The sequence below is a fragment of the Drosophila obscura genome, unplaced genomic scaffold (assembly GCF_018151105.1).
Source record: "Drosophila obscura isolate BZ-5 IFL unplaced genomic scaffold, ASM1815110v1 contig_96, whole genome shotgun sequence".
In the NCBI taxonomy this organism is placed as follows: Eukaryota; Metazoa; Arthropoda; class Insecta; order Diptera; family Drosophilidae; genus Drosophila; species Drosophila obscura.
The window spans coordinates 1503292-1523837 of record NW_024542890.1 but is presented as its reverse complement, the minus strand read 5'-3'; the positions used below and the strand labels follow the sequence as shown (position 1 = coordinate 1523837).

The following is a 20546-nucleotide window of genomic DNA, read 5'->3' as shown; positions in this document are numbered from 1 at the left end:
TGTGTGTGTGTCGTCTCTGCGTTGCAGCAGAAAAGCCGCAAAAGCTGAAGCAGCGCTGCAGCAGCGCAGCGCCAGCGGCAGCATTGCTTTCCTTGCCTAACCAAAACGCCAACGCACTTACTAACCACTCGCAGGCAAAATAAACGCTAAACGCTTGAGGCATCATCATGTCCTACACGGAGTTGGAGTCGGGATACCAGGACTTGCGTCAATCGAGCCAATCCAGCGCTGCTGCAGCAGCGGCCGCCCACTATAAGCAGCACGCTGTCCCGGAGCAGCAACAGACGCAAAAGCCGACGCAACAGCAGCATCATTCCCAGCCATCGGCGAATGGGCAGCAGCAGACGCAGCAGCATCGCGTCGGCTTCTATTTGGGTCAGGACGGAAATGTATGCGATTTTCTTTAATTCTTAGTGATGCAAAGTTACTTATGTATATCCATTGTTGTTTTTTGAATGCCTTACATCACTACGTACACTGCGTGTATGTAGAAGTTGACCCTGAATCTGTGTGAGTTTGCTGCAGCACCAGCAGCAGCTTCCTCTTCCTCTTTTCACGAAACAGCTGACTGGTCAATGTCAATGTCAAAAGCTTTCTCGCTCTCGGAGGGCCACTCTCCCACTTTTCCTCTGACTCCCCATTTCTCTCTCTCTCTCTCTCTCTCTCTGTCTCTCTATCTCTCTCGTTGTGCGTGGGTGCGTGGGTACGTGGTGTGCTTGAACATAATTCATCCTATCTCCCTCGCTCCATCCCACTTAACAGTTCTAAAAATGGGAAATAGCTTCGAGAAGTTTGCGGGCAGCGGAGGTGGAAGGAATGATTATAGAGGAGCTGTCAGCAACAGCAGCCGAAGGATCAGCCTGCGTCGTCGCGGCTGGAGAAGGCAGCGTCACTGCCCAGTGGCAGAAACGTCAGACGAAGTAACTGCAGCTACGTCAGTTCAAACAGCAGGAGTCCAGTCGGAGGGACAGAGACGTTGGCTGACGCATGTGAATTCAACGCCGAACTTGGGTGGTGCGTCTGTTTGTGCCCTTTCTGTACTTGGGTTAATTTTAACTCTGCTTCTTTCTCCCTTTCCCCAATCTTCAACCACGTCACCAGAGACAGACGTAGACGTCAGCGATTTGCCGATGGAGCCTCGCTCCTCTTCGTTTTCCCATCCGGTGATTTGAATTATTTTCTTTTCGTTGCACGATTGCCGATTTTACTGGCGATATTTTGCTTTCGGTGTACTTTCCCCATTCACACGATTCGCATCGGTTTCACAAGTACATAAACCAAAGCGGTATCTGTTCTGTGCAGAATCTGGTAAACATTTTTATTCGGTAACATAAAGTGAAGTTTAGGATAGACAAATGCAATACCGACTTACAACTTTTCAGAAATGCATAACTCGAATTAACGAAACAGGGAAATTTGTATGTACAAAAATACTTATGTGTGTGCTTTTAATACCTGATACTCAAAGAGTATTACGGATATATTATTATAGTCCATACTCAAAGAGAACTTTATAGGGATATTAGTTTTGTAGTGGATGTGGATGTGTGCAACAACTAGAAGTATATCATAAAGTATATAAAATATATTATTGGTCAGAATCAATGGCCGCCTTGATATATATAACTTTGTATGTCCGTCAGTCTGTACGTCTTGATGAGCGCCTATAACTCAGAGAATATTAGAGGTAGAGCAACCACATTTTGTTTTCCCTCCTGTTATACATATCACACTGTAAAATTCAGCAAACTAAAATGTTATCAAAGACAATGACTGGACACCGATGAAAATAGTGCGAATGGAAATAAGTACCGACTTTATCTCTTATCTTCTATTCAGTTTTTTTATATTTACGTTTGCGTTCCTTGTTTTGGGCTTGTGTTTTACACTAAACCGCTTCTGGCTGTTGTATTTCGTTTATTTGTTTTCGCTTTCCTTCGGTAATCCCACATTGATACCCTGGCAGAGAGCATTTCGCAACAATAGCATTAAGAACCGATTCTAACAAAAAGTAATCATCAGTCCTCATGTCCCTCCGACTTTTCAATATACCAATAGTAAATAGTAGTACCAATAGTAAACCAAATTAAGATCTTGTCATTCCTGAAAGCAATTTGGATTGACTCTAGATTTACTTAGAATTTCGTGGGACAGCAGTTTCATCAGACAATCGTTCCGGTCTCATTTTGGTTTCTTTATTACTAACTAACTAACTATTGCTAAACCAAGACTGGGTTTACTTTTTGCAACAAAAAGTTTATTCGACCAGTTGCCCTGCTAAGCTGTTCAGCCAAACACCTCTTAAAAACGAAATGTGATATTTTCCTGAAACACCAATGGCTATCGTATATGTATTTGGTTTTTGTTTTTAGAGATAATTGAATCAAAGCAGAATTCAAGCAGGACAAAATTATTTTACATCTAATGGTTATATTTGTTGCTATAATATTGGAGATTGCCAATCTATATTTATTTAAAATGCAAAAATTTATATAAAATCAAACAAATTTTAAGGTTTTTTTTTTTTTTGATTTAATTGAAAATAGTCACGAGTCGATCGAGGCGCGGGCCCTACTGAAACAGAAAGCTAATCAAATGTATTCTAAAAAGCTATGCTATTAACTATAGTATAGTTTAGTATAGTATATAGACGAGTAATTCTGATAAAAACAATCTGCAAGGGTATCTTAGACTTCGGGTCCCGAAGCTTGCTTTTCTTTATAGTTTTATTCGTTACTTTTTCCATTGCGTTTCGATTGTTTGCTCAATTGGCTGGCGCTTCGAGATCTAATTAACTCATGTTATATTTTGCATTAATTAATTATCTCGTTATTTGTTCAATTCGCTTGTTTGCCATTGCTTGCTAGATTTTGGTTCTGATCTGGGTCTCTGGGCTGCGAGATAATGGCATTGTACTTGGCCAGTGCAGATCCCAGTTGTGGTCCAACCTCCTCACAGAGCTGTAGGCGCTCGCTGCCACTTATTCTTGTCTTTCGCGATCCCTTGCCGGTTTTCGTTTGTTCTGTTTTGGGGTAAGCTTTTATTAAATTGTACCTGGAGTACCTGATTGAATATAACGGAGATTCGTCCAGAAAGATAAACAATTTATTAAAAATTTAATTTATTGGTAAATTTACTACAAATTCTAGAGCCAAACTGACCCTGACGACGCATTCGACACACCCACTTCTGTAACTTATTTCAAACGATTCGGATTTCGATGCAGATCGGGAATATGTATTCCTTCATGGGCGGAAAATGCCTCAAAGTTTGTATATGAACTCTACTCCAAATGATTTTCGACAAAAGCCCCAAAAGCATGCCCCACACATTTTTGTTGTGTCAATGTAAATGTATTTGTTGCATTTACTTGGCTAAGGCACCATCTACCGGTAAAACGAATTCGTTCCGAATGATGTTGAGCAAACTGAGAGCTTTGAAAGCTCATCTCTCATCAGATAACATAAGATCAGGCTCTGTTTCATCGATCCAGCATGTTTTATATTATCAGCTGAAAATAGTTTAATAACAACAGTATGTACTCAGGATCTATATTTGGAAAGATTCTTTAGCTTAGCTCCGCCTCTGGCTCGATTTTGAGCTATAGTGTGCAGTGCATAGAATTAGATTACTTAGAATATGGATGTCTCATAAAGATATTTTAGAAGAAAAGGAAAGCTGCTCAGCGGTCCAGTTGTGTGGAGAGAAAGAGAGTGGATGCAATTATGGTTTTCCAAAGTTGGATACCTGTACAATAAATATCTACAGTGGCAAAGTTGCATAAATAGAGATAGAGAGACGTATCTTTACAAAGAACAAGTGGAGTTACGTAGATATATGGAAAACGAGAAGGAACGTGTGAGTGGCTTCTGTGGACGCAACTCTACTTTTATACCCGTACTCAGTCAGTATATAAATTTGTGAGCTTATGATTTATGTAGAATTTTTAAATATTTTGCATTTTTACATCTACATCTACAATGTATATTCTTCATCTAAAATGTAGATGTAGATTCTACATATTCTTTGCGAAATTTTGAATTACAATTGTAGCAGTGTGATATCTGTGAGATCTAGGCGATAAACAAGACGGAAAGACAGACAGACAGAGACTCGACTATTGATGCTGATCAAGAATATATGTATATGTGTCGAAAACGTTTCCTTCTCTGCATTACACACATCCACTTTTACCGCAAATCTAATATACCCCTTAACTCTTTTTGAGTACAAGTATAAAAATACCAGTCAATAAGATGGCTGTAGATGATACATGGTTAATGATATAGCTTATTATTCCATTATAATGATCTATGGTTAATTAACTACTGCTCGCGTCTGAGTTATTCTAGGGGAATTTCCATTTATGGATTTTACCTTAATCTACGACAAATTTTTGCTCTTTGCTTTGTCTTTTAATGGCATGATTTTTGGATGCATCTCTCATGTAACTTGAAGGCTGACACCTCGTGGTTTAGGGTTTAGTCATGAAATGAAAATTAGTCTATTATAATTAGTCTGATACTCAAAGAGCATAGGGGTATATTAGGTTCGTGTAGATGTAGGTTACAGCCCCCATAAAAATACTCTTGATCAGACGCTACCTGGCGTAGCGATGGAGATATTACGCTCAGGTGGTACCTCGTTGGTGGGTTTGGAGTTGGAGGGATTTTTATAATTAGCTAGAAGGAGGATGGACCGTGTGCAGATATATATTATATAATTTGCATAACTCATAAACAGAAACGGAGTACTGGGTATCATAGTGTCTGGCAACTTGAGGACTGGTGTTTGTATTTGTATGGGCGGGTAGCGTCGAAGTTCTAGCTTTTACTATGTGTACTCGTAGTGTACTTGCATATGCATGTATAGTACATACGTACATATATTCCTGATTATCTCTATATACACATACAACTGTAGACTTTACCTGAGCAGTTTTTTTTGCGGTGGGTTGCTGGGAGATCTCTCTCTCTCTCTTGCATGGAGCAATTCTTATCACTTTGGCACTGAAATTCTTATCGTGTTTCTCATTGCTGCTCTTTTGCACGGTTACCTGTGGCCACTTACACCTACTGGTTTCGTTGTAGTTCCGCTATTTTCTTTGTGCTGCTTGTCCGTTGTCGCTGTACGCTGTACGCTGTCCACTGTCCGCCTCGGTTGTTGTTCATTTACTCTCTGTCGGGGCCGGACGTGTACGCTAAGTTGTAGTTAAGTCGTTTTGTCAACAATGGAAACGACAACAACAGCAACAGAAACAGCAAAAGCAAAAGCAATGACAACGACAAAGATGATAAGATCGACGCACGCTTACGCTTTCAGTATGGCGAAACAATTACACAAAGAGAGCGACAACCATCTGACGCCTCTCTGTGCGAGTATCTCACCGCTGTGGCTCTCTTTGCTCGGCGAGTGAGTGGGCGCAGGCCATTGGGCACACTCCGTGACCTCACTCCTCCGCCTCTCTTCACTCTGATCCGTCCGATACTGTACGATCCGATCCGATCCGATTCGATACGATCCAGTGTGATCTGCTGTTTGAGTACTCACGTCAGTTGCTTGCCGTACACGGAACAGTTCGCGACCCCAGTCAGGCCCACGTCGCTTGCTTCGCTTCAAATTGTGTCGGAATTCGGTTGCTTTGGCACGTACCGCACCACGTACCGTACCGGTTGAGTGGGGACCCCGATTCGTGGAAACTACGAAATGGAATGGACCTGGCTCAAGGACTGGTGGCGCCTCAAAAAGCTGCGCTCTCGCCACCAGCGCCACAAGAAGAAACTCGTGGCAGCAGCGGCGGAGGGCGCCGCAGTAAGCACAGCCGCGGCCCTGCCCGGATCAGATGCAGTGGCGGGGGGCGGGGTCTTGAGCCGGGACGATCGTCGGGCCAGTCGCCGTCACAGCGTGGAGGCGACCACAGGGGAGGATTCAGGGCATGCCCAGCGACGCGGACGTGTCCGGGATCGACTGCGCCGCAACCGTTTGCTGCAGTGTCAGCGGCGGAGTCTAAGCGCCGGCGTCCACGCCAAGCAGCAGGACAAGGATATGGCTGATGATGACGATGACGGGGAATACGGACCCTTCAACGTCAGCGACTACGAGGACTATGGACCGAGCCATGGCAGCGATGGGGAGAGCGACGACTTCTGCTACTGTGACATCTGTCTGAATGTAGGTCTCGTAGGTCTCCCACAACTACCGCTTACCGGCTACCGGTTACCGGTTACCGCTTGCCAGACAAAAAGACGATAATGAATGAGTGGCTGAGCAGGCAATTTGCTAATTGAAATGAGCTTCGGGTTACAGATGGAACTGGTCTATTTGGTTTACATTTTAGGGTATTTATTGCTTTAGAGTCTTGAGTATTTCTGTCTCTATCCATTGAAATCATAAGCATAGAGAAGAAACTTCAGTGGGAATAACGCAAAACTATTTCTTAACCGATTCGAAGTAACGCTTTGAATATCAACCGATTCGATTTGCTTATCAAAGCGGTGCTCATGTGTTTGAAACGGCTTATATACAATATTAAGTATGTATTTACTCTAATGAATAGCCGCTTAGGTTGGGTATGCTTCTGGCTATTTCGGTGGAAAATATTAGTTAACAATTTCTACAACCGATATATCCTTGCGGCAGATTGGTGCTGGACTTGAGACGCAAAAGAGAATGCTCGAGCATTGTAAAAACAACATACATCGCGTGTGCATAACGCATAACGCGACTTTCGCTGATATGAGGTTTTTTTTTGTCGCTAAAAAATTTAAACAAAAAGTATTTTTAATACCTTGTTCTCCAATACTAGTTATTTTTAAACGAAATATGATTCATGATAAAAGTTCTTTCAAAAACTCTCTTATATATTCAACTATCTTTAGAAAAAAGTTCAGAAATGTCCCCAAACTCTGCTATTCCGATTCATATATGTATCTCGGCGTTTTTTTTATACCCGGTAAGAGCTTAGGAAGAAGGAAACTTTTCTGACCCAATAAAGTATATACGAGTGTGTACTTATATTCTCGATGATCATCCAATAGTCGAGTCGATAAAGCCGTGTCTCAGACACTATGAGAGACTTGGAGCAACAAAATGTTATATCCGAAAATCTGTGGCATCCACAATTTTGAAGATACGAGAAACCCGAAAACACACTATCGTAGAAAATGACCACAAGTATCTACCAGACTGCCGAATTTGGAACAGATCATTGTAAATGGCATAGATAAGGGAACAATTTTACGGGTAATTTCTCAAGAGTCAAGCTGGCATTCAATTAGCCGACTTGCAATTTACTTTATATACAGTTGTATCCCATCTAGTGTATGCATGGATGTGCATTATAAAAGAAACTAGATTTTGAGTTTAAAAAATATATATGTATGTACATCTGTATGTATGTATATCCATATACTCTTTAAGGTTCGGGTTTAAAAATACGAAAAACTGGATTTTATCCCAAAATTTGGAATCTTTTGGCAGGTTAGACATTGGTTTTAGTCTTAAGGCCTTGCTCATAGCCGATTTCTGTCGGACTTATGTACAAGTTTCCACTGTAAAAACAGCCAGGAAAGCCGACTCGACAGGTGTTTGATTCTAATGTCGACACTCGATTCGACACAAAAACCAAGACAACAACAAGTACACCAGCAAGCAAATAGGCTGGAAACGGCAGTTAGCGAGCCAACGAGCAAAGTGGGTCACTGCAGGCGCGCATGTGAATATCCTTGGTTCGTTCGCGACGATCCTTAGGTCCGTGTGCTCAGCAGAGCATTCGCCTGGCCTGCGGCGCCTCCGTTCCGTTCTTGTCTGTTCTGAACTGTTTTGTTCTTTGTTCTTTTTCGTCGGCGGAATGCGGCGGAAAGTAAGGCTAACAAACCCAATAATCCATACACGGCTCTTTCTACATTCGAAGGGCGACACGGACTTTGGGGAAAGCAATGACGGCATGGACTCCGACACGAGCACCTCCTCCAGCAGCAGCAAGCAAGTGATGGTCGGCATCTGTGCAATGGCCAAGAAGACGCAGTCGAAGCCAATGAAGGAGATCCTCACGCGGCTCGGCGAGTTCGAGTTCATCAAGCTGGTCACGTTCGAGGAGAACGTGATACTGCGCGAGCCGGTCCAGAACTGGCCCACCTGCGACTGCCTGGTCTCGTTCCACTCGAAGGGATTCCCCCTGGAGAAGGCCATCGAGTACGCCCAGCTTCGCAATCCGTTTGTCCTCAATAACCTGCACATGCAGTACGACATCCAGGACAGGCGGCGGGTCTATGCCATACTCGAGAAGGAGGGCATCGAGATACCACGCTATGCGGTCCTCGATCGCGACTCGCCCGATCCCAAGCGTGAGTATCATACACTACCTTTTGCAGGGAAGGACTCCATCTATCACCCTAAAATATTATACATTACCAGCTGTTCATATACGAGTATTAACGCTTATATTCATTTATCGTTTGACAGATCACGAGCTGATCGAATCGGAGGACCATGTCGAGGTCAATGGGATCACCTTCAACAAGCCGTTCGTAGAGAAGCCAGTCTCGGCGGAGGACCACAACATCTACATCTACTACCCGACCTCGGCGGGAGGTGGAAGTCAGCGTTTGTTTCGTAAGATCGGCAGTAGGAGCAGTGTCTATTCGCCGGAGTCGCGTGTGCGCAAGACGGGCTCGTTTATCTACGAGGACTTCATGCCCACCGATGGTATGCAACTTGCTCTCTATGCTCCCATGCTCTATGCAGCTGTAGGTACTACCCGAGATCCTGACTTCCCGCTCCTGAATCCCAGATCCCGGATCCCACATCCCTGTGCCCTGTCCCCCTGTATCCCCCCGATATGGCTGCCTGTTATTGTTAAAGGCTAAGTTTGGCTAGTTTAATCCCCTCTCCTCCAGCTTAACAAATCGCCACCGCCAAACATAACTCATTTGACCATTGTCTTGCGTCTCCCCACTTCTCACTTGCCACTTACCACTTGCCACTTGCCACTCGCCACTCGTCACTCGCCACTCGCCGTCCCCCTTCTCGCCGCACGCCGCTCTGTTCAGCTCAGTTCAGCTCATCATACTGGCCGCCAGTCGAACGCACTGAATCCAGCATTACCTTTACAACTTAGTGTACTTTTCAGGCACCGACGTGAAGGTCTACACCGTGGGACCGGACTACGCCCATGCGGAGGCCCGCAAGAGTCCCGCGCTGGACGGCAAGGTGGAGCGCGACAGCGAGGGCAAGGAGATCCGCTACCCAGTGATCCTCAATCACTCCGAGAAGCTCATTTCCCGCAAAGTGTGCCTGGCCTTCAAGCAAACCGTCTGCGGCTTTGATCTTCTGCGGGCCAATGGCAAGAGCTACGTATGCGATGTGAATGGCTTCAGTTTCGTGAAGAACTCAAACAAATACTACGATGACTGCGCCAAGATCCTGGGCAACATGATACTCAGGGAGCTGACGCCCACGCTGCACATTCCCTGGTCGGTGCCCTTCCAACTGGACGATCCACCCATCGTCCCCACCACCTTTGGCAAGATGATGGAGCTGCGATGTGTGGTGGCCGTGATCCGGCATGGGGATCGCACGCCCAAGCAAAAGATGAAGGTCGAAGTGCGGCATCCAAAGTGAGTACAGATAGCCCTTATTCTGCATGCAAACGTATGGCACTGGATCTGATTCGTTTGCCCATTTATTGCTTAGATTCTTTGAGATTTTCGAGAAGTACGATGGCTACAAGCTGGGCCATGTGAAGCTGAAGCGGCCCAAGCAGCTGCAGGAGATCCTCGACATAGCCCGCTTCTTGCTCAGCGAGATCCACACCAAGGCACACGCGGAGATCGAGGAAAAGGAAAGCAAGCTGGAGCAGCTGAAGAACGTCCTGGAGATGTACGGCCACTTCTCGGGCATCAATAGGAAGGTGCAGATGAAGTACCAGCCGAAGGGACGACCCCGCGGCTCCAGTTCCGATGACAGTAAGTCTCTTGCCATTCCCAACCCTAAACGCAGTCTTGTGCTCAACCCCTGCGAAGCCAATCTTCCAGCGGAATCCCCTGCAGAACCGTCGCTAGTGCTCATCCTCAAGTGGGGTGGCGAGCTCACCCCCGCCGGACGCATCCAGGCCGAGGAACTGGGTCGCATTTTCCGCTGCATGTATCCAGGAGGTCAGGGACGATCCGACTACTCGGGCACGCAGGGATTGGGTTTACTACGGTACGACTTTTTCTGCCTGTCCTTTGCCTTCTTCGCTTTTTTTTTTACTGGAAAACTATTTTCCAGCTTGCACTCAACCTTTCGACACGATCTGAAGATCTACGCCTCGGACGAGGGTCGGGTCCAGATGACGGCGGCTGCCTTCGCCAAGGGTCTGCTGGCCCTCGAGGGCGAGCTGACGCCCATTCTGGTGCAGATGGTTAAGAGCGCCAACACGAATGGGCTGCTGGACAACGATTGCGACTCCAGCAAATACCAGAATCGGTGAGTATTCCTCGTGTCTCAATTTCCATCTGTGGATGGAATTCTGGCAATCCGCAGATCTTATGCCACCCTCGGGCAAGCGGATCTTCTATTCTGTTCAATAATCGATCTTATCAGGCTGATCAGGGATGGATTTCTTACTGGTCAACTCGCATTAATTTATCTATCATAGTCCGCAGAGAAGGAGCGTACAAATAGTACTATACCTTCTCGATACATCACCGATCACACGATCACTCAATATTCTGTATAACTATAGTGAACTTTAAGCTAATCCCTTAAGGAGTTTCTCTCAATAATCTGTCTGGCTGATCTTTCAAATAATTCTTATAATTCTGAATTCTAATGTTTTGCTTGTAATTGCTCAATAACTGTACCAGTAATGTGTCCTAATCCTGTATCCTGTACACCAACAGGGCCAAGGGTCGCCTGCACGAGCTAATGCAAAACGATCGCGAATTCACAAAGGATGATCGCGAGCATATCAATCCGTGCAACAGCAAATCGATCACTCAGGCGCTGGACTTTGTGAAGAATCCGGTGGACTGCTGCCACCATGTGCACCTGCTGATCCGCGAGCTGCTGCACATAATCAGCATTAAAAAGGACGATCCCAAGACCAAGGACGCCATACTGTACCATGGCGAGACGTGGGACCTTATGCGCTGCCGCTGGGAGAAGATCGAGAAGGACTTCAGCACAAAGTCAAATCTGTTTGACATCTCCAAGATACCGGACATCTACGACTGCATCAAATACGATCTGCAGCACAACCAGCACACGTTGCAGTACGACCAGGCCGAGGAGCTGTACATCTACGCCAAGAATCTGGCCGACATTGTCATACCGCAGGAGTACGGCTTGACGCCGCAGGAGAAGCTGGCCATTGGGCAGGGTATCTGCTCGCCGCTGTTGCGCAAGATCAAGGGCGATCTGCAGCGGAACATCGATGAGGTCGAGGACGAGTTCATGAACCGGCTGAATCCACATTACAGCCACGGCGTGGCCAGTCCCCAGCGCCATGTCCGCACCCGTCTGTACTTCACCAGCGAGTCGCATGTCCACTCCCTGCTCACCGTCCTCCGGTACGGCGGCCTTCTTAACGTGGTCACCGACGAGCAGTGGCGCCGCGCCATGGACTACATTTCCATGGTGTCCGAGCTGAATTACATGTCCCAGATCGTCATCATGCTGTACGAGGATCCCACCAAGGATCCCACCTCCGAGGAACGCTTCCACGTCGAGCTCCACTTTAGTCCGGGCGTCAACTGCTGCGTCCAGAAGAATCTGCCGCCAGGGCCCGGCTTCCGGCCCCATTCCCACGGCGACAATGCCTGCAACGTGAGCCTGCAGTCCTCAGACGAGGCGAACCCTGCCCGAATCGAGGAGGAGAACGACAACAACTCCGGGGAGGAGCAGAACACCAAAAAGGCAGGGGTTAGTCCAGTATCTTATCTATCTCTATCTATTCTATATGCAAGAGGACGAAACCGATATAGAACATAACATATCATATCTGTGGTAGCATAGAATATCTGTAGTGATGTGCACTCACTCCCACTCGAGTACTCCCATTCCTAATGCTCAGCATAGCAATCATTTGGGATACTTAAGGACACACATTTAGCTTCAAGTTTGAATGGTTTAAATGTCCTCCATATGAACCCAGTGAAGTTTTATTCAAAACTGAAGGCAGGAACCTTCTTCGTTGCCTTCTTTCGTTTTCAATTGGTATTAACTTCTGGTAATTTCCCCCCTGCTCTCCCGCAGAGCTGCGAGGAGAACATTTCCGGCGCTGGCTCCAGCAGCAATGTTTTCAGTGCCGGCTTCAACCGGCTGGAGTTGCGCACCAAGCACCTCAAGTCGAAGCCCATTCCCATCGGCTCGCACCACACGGTAAGTGGTCACGAGGCAATGGATCTGGCCAAGCGGCTCAACGAGGAGCTCGCCTCCCAGCAGCAGCAGCTCTCCCACAACCAGCAACAGCAGCAGCAGCAGCAGCAGCAGCAGCAGCAATTGCGGCCCATCAGCCCCGACATGCGGGCCGTGAGTCCGGACTGCGAGCCGCGATCCCGCAGCTTTGAGCAGCGTCCCACCTCCGGCAACTGTTGCAAGCAGACGGGTATGTATACGAGGGTCGGGGGCGGAATAGTGCTCTGGCCTGTGTGTGTGCGTGTGTGTGTGTGTGTGTCTGTGTGTGTGTATGTATGTGTATGTTTAGCGCTTGCAACTGGCTATGCCGCCAGCGCCAAAGCGGAGCCTGGGGCTCCCCGCTCTTCCTACTACTCCTTCAAAAACTTAACAGGGGCTGATTTACGATTTTTGCTCGTGATCCGGCTTCCCCCTAACACTACTTAAGTAACACTTCATCACCGATTGGCGCGTTGCCAATCAGTTTTCACACTGATGCGGTTTCCATCTCGCTGCTTAGCTATAACCTGGCAGGATACTTTAAGCGGTGGAAGATGTCAAGGGTTAGTTGAAACTAGCAGGAGACTGGACTCATTGGGGGAACGTGAATAGAAGGAGCAAATCATTCAGTTTGCCAGTGAATAGTCCATCCTTAAACATTGAAGAGTACTGATTGAAGCTATCATATCAAACTACTTCAATGTCAGTCCGGGAACTCATATATCCTATCATGAATCACTCCACACTATCCATCAATTGATCAATCTATCTGGCCATCTGTCCATCCATCTTTGATCACCGAACATTTCCATATTTCTAGTTATTTTTGATTGGGTACGAGAACGAGTGCAACTTCCACAATCGTTTATTGTCCGAACAACCTTTGACATTTAAGGGAAATATAAGTTGGGATTTAGTTCTTAGGGGGATTTTTCCTTTCTAACTGATCTTCCTACCAGGTTATACCATCTTCGGTTGTTCCGAAGCTGCGCTTCGCTTTTCACTTATGTTAAAATGTGTTGCATTTATTTTAGATATTTTTTGTTTGGTGTTCTAATTTTGGTTTTAAGCATGCCGTTTTATTCCTTTACGTTTTATGCCTGCGTTTTATGGTTTCCTCACCCCACTGCCAGCTAATGCCAAGGGGGAACCGAGCCAAAAACCCACCTCCCCCCCACAAACCAACTTGAGTCCAAGAGAAAAATCCTTGAATATCCCCAGAGATCCCGTTCCCAGAACCTTTCCAAAGTTTATCTAGATTCTAGAATATTTATTTGATTACGCTATTTCCGCCCTATTGTGTATATGTACCTGCATCTGTATTTGTATTGAATTGACTCCCATTTTTACAAGTATCTCTAGATAATATGGCGCTATCTCTCTTTCGAATGGTAAACGAAAAATGTTTAGTTTCATAATTTCTCAACATGTGTGCTTTTGGAATGTAGAAAAGAAGGACAGTTTCGGTGGAAGTTTCATGCCTTTTTTTTTAGCCTTCTCCCACAAGCTGTGCCCAACATTTTTGGTTTTCAATTTTTCTGTTTCAACGCTGAGTCGATAATATACTATTGTGGGACGATCGATGAGATGACATATGAAAAAAAACGCTCACAAATCCACACACACACACATCTCGTCCTCTCTCTCCCGCTCTCGATCGCAATCTCAATCTCAATCTCACTCTCAATCTCACTCTGTCTCGCTCTCAATCTCAATCTCACTATCACTCTCTCTCTCGTATGTTCTCTACTTTCCACATGAGAAAAACGGAAAATCTATAAGCATCTGGCCGCGGAATCCCGTGTACTTGGCAATGCTGGTCACACTGTCTCAGGCACACAGCCCCACTGTTCACTCTGGCGCGGCCTCGTCCTCGTCCTCACCACAACCAACCACAATCAGGCCCCGCAGGCAGCTGGGTCCCGGGAAATGCTTCCGAAGCTTTTTTCTTTCCAAAAGGAATGGTAATGGGAATGGAACTGCGTTCGGAAGCTTTTGCCGGGCTCCAGCTGCAGAACGGTCACACTTTTTACTATCCCTCTCCTGCTCTCTATCTCTATACCCCTCTGTATCTTTCTTTGTGTACATAACACCTATGTATCTCTGTTTCTGGTTATTTGTCTGTCTTCCTTTGTACCAACCCCCCGTCTCCTTGTCTGTCTTGGTCTTCGTGCATGAAAAGCGAACAGTTGAAAGGAAGAAAAAGAAGAGAAAACTTTGCCAACTTTTGTAAAGTTATTGTCTGTGTCTGTTCGTTGCTCGTTGTTGTTGTTTGCAGAACCCATAACCCGTACGTACCGCCAAAGCCAACCAACCAACAGACCCAGAACCATCCAAATCCTAACACACAAAGCTACACCGAACCACCCGATACACCTACAAACTCGCACACAAACCACTAACAGGACTCGCCTCAAGAATAAAACAAAACAAAAACACCCACCCACACACAAGCGTATCCTAATCAACCTGCTAACGCCTGAAGCTACCTGCTGCCGCCCGCCTTAAGCTGCTGCAGACAAAGCCTGAAAGCTTAGAGCTTTTTAAATGTTCGTGCAAGAACGTGTGTAGTCCATGATCATTGATGTACAGTGTACACGTACACCAGTGGTCGCCAGGGCCCTAAACATTTTGCTTAGGAAAAGGCGCTGCCGCTCACGTTCACGTGTATTGCAGTGGTTTGAACCAATACAATGATCCGTTTTGCCAGCTGCATACGCACACAATCGCACTGCAGAAAATTTGATTGTGTGCGTGCCGACCACTGATGTACACCCACAAAGGCTTTCGCCTCTCAGACAGGTCCGCACATATGGAACAAATATGTTGAACAGTCTGCGAGGATCTACATTTATACATCGGTGGGGAAGACTAAAAAGGGATCAAAAGTGCCTCTAAACTGAGGCCTCAAAATAACACACAAGATGATAGTGGAAACAGCCACAGCATTTTGATGAAATTTCAACCACTAATTAAAAACGTTAATCATTTGGATGGAACCATTTGAACTACTTGAGATATTAGCTTATTTCATATTTAGATCAGGCTTAGGTGCGGCTATAAGGATACCTAGTACATTCTTGCAAGAGCATTTTCCATTCGGCCAGCCGAACTTTTTAGTTTCTCCTTTTTTTTTTTTTTTTATTTGTTTTCGAATTGATTTTCTTGCCTTGTATGAACCTCTCATTAAGCACATTCTCTATTCGTTCTCCAATTTGTTGAGTATCTCGGCTAATGACTTTTCTATCTATACACCCATCTATACAACAATACTCCGATACTCCGATATACCGACACACACCCACTCCGACACGTGGCGTGGCTGACTCTTGACCGACGAAACCCAATCATCCGTACTAACCCTTCATTATCCACCGATTGGCTTTGCCCCCTACCCCCCGAATTATCACAGCTCCTTCCCCAAGCTTCGAAGAGATAGACCACGCTCGGGTCGGCACCGGAGAAGGGGCTCCCAAGGGGGGCCATCGCACGGCCTTTCAGATACGCGTCACGGACACTCTGTCCTTCTTTAAGATCGACTCCTCAACGAACGAACTGCCCCTGTCTGATATTGATTTCTCCCTGAACCCGGGCACGCCCCAGTGCGGCCCGTCCCCCCACAAGCGGCTCCACGTGCTGACCATGCGCCGCATGGAGAGCTGTGATGAGCCGGATGACCTGAAGGCGGGTCGCGAGGTGCCCCAGCACCTGCAGCACCTGCCCCAGATATCGCCCATGGCCACCAACGAGCGTCCGCTCAGCTGCAACTGCACCAGCTCGTCGGCCCTGGCGCTCCATGCCCAGGCCCACTCGCACTCGAAGAGTCTGATGGATCTGGGCCAGACCCTGAGCAGCTCCGAGGTGGCACACAGCCCGTCGACGGGCCCCGATCGAGCAGATGCCGTCGAAGTCGGTGGCAGCAGCTTCGATGATGACTTTCAGCTCTCCAGCTCGGCGCCGGCATGCCTGATGACCGTCCCATACGGGCGGCAACCTTCTGGAATGGCAGCTCTGTCGCCCAAGAGCCATGCCACCACCTCGCCCACCGCCTCCACCCTGAGGCTGTGCAAGGACATGGAGGAGACCCATTCAAAGGCACCAGCTGCCGATAGTTGTGCCTCCAGTTCTGGGCACCGCAAGGCCACCAGTCACTCGTGTGGCCAGCTCTCGGTGATGCCCAGCTCGGCGATAGTGCTCCAGGAGAATCCCTTTCGCTTTATGGTCTCTTCGGTGGCAGCTGCTCCGCCTGGCGGGTGTTTTGTGAGCTGCTTCGAACCCATAGCCGAGAATGTCACACAAAATCTGAATCCCACGCCCACGCGTACACCCGATCCCGAACGCGAACGCGAACCCACCACCACACCCACACCCACAATTCAAACCAATATTGTAACCAGTAAAGTGGCAAAAGAGCAACAGCCACACCCACAGCCACTGGTGGTCTATAATCTGCCCACTTTGCTGGTTACTGCCACAGCAAGCCGAACCGAACTCATACCAATAACTACACCGACAATTACACCAACACTATCTACAACGACAACAACTACAACAACCAGAACAACAACAACAACAATAGCAACTTTGCTCAATAATAATACAGCAACAATGTCTTCTAATCAAACATTTACTAACCAATTCAAATCGATCGATCCTTCCTCCTCTGACGCACACCAACACCAACACCAACATGAATACGAAACAACACCAATACCAATACCAACTTCAACAACAATTACACCAATCACCAATCAACCAATCATTCAACATAATGACACTGACACCAACACCAATACCAACAACACCACCGATACAAACACAACAACTACCACGACCACCCCGTCTTGTTGTACCAATACCATCGCCACAGATAGCACAGTTTCGGTGTCCGTATCGGCCTCGGCCTCATCGGCCAACTCGTCAACATCATCGCGTCGCCAAAGACACAGTATTGCCGGCCAGATGTCCTATATGAAAATGTTGGGTTTCGGTGGTTTTAGCAAAAAGATGGCCACCAGCGCGAATAGCCTTTTCAGCACGGCAGTGATAAGCGGCAGCTCATCTGCCCCCAATCTGCGGGACATGATACCGGTCTCGTCTTCCGGTGAGTACTATACATAGTCGTAAGCAAAAGAGTTCCGTCGAGTTGGATTTGAATTAGGAGGGAGAAAGATCTGACTCCTCTGAAGGAGCAAGCTTAGGTCCATCCTTAGTCAAGTGAAGTTGGACCCTGAAATTATGTAGACCACCTCAAGGTTTGCATCGAGTGTGCACAAAAAGGTAGTGATAAAAACCTTTTAAAATTGACTACTAAATGGGGAATATATGGTTATAGGGTTCAAAGAGAAAACTAATGGGAGGTACATACATACTCCCAAAACAATTACGAATATACATGCATATATAGATTTACACATAAAAGAACCTTTTTATAGGCTATAAAAACCTGATTATAGCAATCTACACTGTACAGTGTACACACCAATGGGTGTGTAAATTGCAAACCCATCGTATAACACATGAGTGCAATTCTTTGGTTGTTTAGAATGGAACCTGAATGGTGTATGTATTTCAACTATAAATGCAGTTGATAGATAAAAGCAGGTTGTCTTTCACTATAAAGAAACCAAAGTCTTGGTTTAACTTCTTAACGGAAAATATAAACCTATTGGCGAAAAAATCTTAAAGCTCGTTTCGATTCGAGATCCTCTATCACCCACCCTTTAGAGTCCACTAATTGGATGTCTTTCTGTTTGGATATAACTTTTTTTCCCGCGAGAATCCTTCCCTGCGGCGGACTCTACCTTCATTTTAAGTTTGTATTATTATTTTTTTTTTGTGGGGAGGGATCACTGAATCCCTGATTGAATGATATTTCAATGATATTCTTTCTCATCCGACCCCCAACTGGGGACCGTACAGGATTTGGCGATGTTCCACCGATACGACCCCTGGAAACGCTCCACAATGCTCTATCGCTGCGCAAGTTGGACTGCTTCCTGCAGGACATGATCCTGGCGCAAATATTCAAGACCCCAACGGGTTCTCCGCCGCGCGCCTTCGACCACGGCGCCATGCCGGCCGTCTCTTCAATGGCACTTGCTGCACATGTGGATGAAGTCGCTTCAGTCGGTCCAGGCATCGTCGGCGCTGGGGACACTCCGAGCACCCCGACGGGGGTGACGGGAAAAGTGGGCCAGTCGCCCCTCAGTGTGACCTTCCAAGGATGCTGTAGCGAATCGAACTCGAATCAACGTGCCCGCGGAACGACGCCAGGGCAACAGGCTCCCCTCGGAAATGGCGCTGGAAGAGCAGAACAAAGAACAGGATGTGGACGAACGGAGGCAACACCGAACGTTTTTGGCCGCCAAAAAAGAACGTAAGTCAAAATACACAGGATCCTGAAGAGATCCCGTAAAAATTATATGCAAAAATACCCCACTCGGCTTTTTGATTTAAATTATTTTTGGATAAACCGATAAAATTCCAAAGGATTCGAAGCACACACTCGTTTGGTTCAATTAAATTTTAAAATTATTTCGTTCGAAAAATAGTGTTTTTTTTTTAATTATCATTATTTGTTTGTTGGGATTGAAGGTATCTCTTTATTTTCCTCAATGCCTTTCTAATGGAGAGCGCAACATTTGCTAATAAACTCTAGCTTCAATGTGGCAAAGTACTAAAGTCAAAATAACGGTTTGAGATGTAAGAGGGAGGTACGAGAAGATCTATGCTTTTGTCAACCGAATATATCGTTTGCCTGGACCCCAACTAATCCTCATCCAAAATCAAACAATCTCTCTTCTGTCTGATTCTCTCGCATTTTTAAACCATTTTCGTCTTTGGTGTTCACAATGTCAAGTTTTGTTTATTACAACACCACCCTGTACCCTGTGTGAGTGTTCATTCTATCAGAGTACCGTAGAACGGAACTAGGAACTAGAGGTTTTCCAATTTCAATTTCCTGAGCTGCAATTTTCCATGCCAAAAATGTCTTATTTGATTTTACTATTAATTCCAATTTAATTATTTATGCGTTCTTTTTGTTCTTAATATTTTCAGTGGATTGAATTGAGCCAAGCATTTAGAGTAAATGCAGCTAACATTTTGTTTACGATTGTATATATTACTATATTGTGCTATGTCTATAACCGATAAACACAAATTATTATAGAAGTATGCACATACTCACATACAACATCTACACGGATAGTTATAGTTTTGTGTCATTTATGTTTTGATTTCAATTAGCTTTTAAGTCTTTTGGTCATCATTGGAATAAAAATGGCGAGAAGTGAAAACTTTTAGATTATAAATCCATCATGAATTGAATCGAATACTCGCCTCTCAATCAAAAATGTCTCACTCGCTCTGTCGCTCGCTCTCCATTGTTCATTGTCCCTTCTTCATTCTTTTCTTCACTCGCTGTATTTAAACTCGCCTACTCGCTTAAACATACAAAAGTGTGTTTGTCTTCTCGTTCTTTTGTCACGCTACCCTTTTCACTCGTCACTCATTCTGCACTCGTTTATTCTTTCTTTTCTAGCTCCTTCATTTTTAATTTCAACCCCGATCACTTTTCAATTGCTCATTCCGCATTCGATTCGCCCATTCATGACTCGATTTTGCATCGTCTCTATCCATATCGCTTCCGCTTACTAACGGTTCAACTAAAAACTCTATCCAATTGGTCAACCCATAAAAGAAATCTGGCAGCAGCAGCAGGATAGCCTCCAGGCAGCCTTGGCGGATGAGGAACCACAATCCGAGCTGGAGCTGAAGCAGCTGTTATTGTGAGAACGAGTTTGCTCTCCGTTCCTCCTCCATTAATAGAGGTTTTCCATTTCACAGCGATCACTTTTCCGCTCCCATCACACCATATTCGGAGCTTGCGGGACCCACGCCAGATATCTACCTGAACATAAGTGAACAGGCACACAGCCTCACCGAATGTCAACCTACTTTGAGTGACGTGGGGATGAGCATATCCGGAGAAGGTCTTCTCTTCGGCGTATGCGGGGAGCAGGACAACGCCCTCAACTGCCTCACCCCCGTGAGCTTCGGCATGGACCTGGACCTGAGCATGGTGGCAAACAGAGGCTCCATGACGCTCTCCATGGATGTGAGTAGGTTATCCTTTTCCGCTGTCATCTTCTAATTGCGTTTCA

General features: G+C 46.0%; 1 protein-coding gene across 12 annotated transcripts; it reads left to right on the top strand.

Moving 5' to 3' along the window:
• Window positions 1-154: 154 nt before the first annotated feature.
• Window positions 155-20322, top strand: LOC111070382 (inositol hexakisphosphate and diphosphoinositol-pentakisphosphate kinase). 12 transcript variants are annotated; one of them, XR_005968575.1, is made up of 14 exons: window positions 763-1014; window positions 1102-1163; window positions 7913-8345; window positions 8464-8706; window positions 9131-9617; window positions 9694-9965; window positions 10023-10203; window positions 10270-10467; window positions 10884-11904; window positions 12238-12589; window positions 15791-17482; window positions 18301-18757; window positions 19925-20171; window positions 20230-20322. XR_005968575.1 is itself a non-coding variant. In XM_022360874.2 (12 exons), the coding sequence occupies exons 1-12, from the start codon at window positions 5707-5709 to the stop codon at window positions 19451-19453; spliced, it is 5826 nt and encodes a 1941-aa protein (XP_022216566.2). In that variant the 5' UTR covers window positions 5242-5706; the 3' UTR covers window positions 19454-19690. The 12 variants fall into 12 exon arrangements, 2 of the variants coding, with proteins under 2 accessions (XP_022216566.2, XP_022216570.2); XR_005968574.1 differs by having other exon boundaries at window positions 9119-9617; XR_005968581.1 differs by lacking the exons at window positions 763-1014; window positions 1102-1163 and adding an exon at window positions 155-389 and having other exon boundaries at window positions 17249-17482.
• The last annotated feature ends 224 nt before the right edge of the window (window positions 20323-20546 follow it).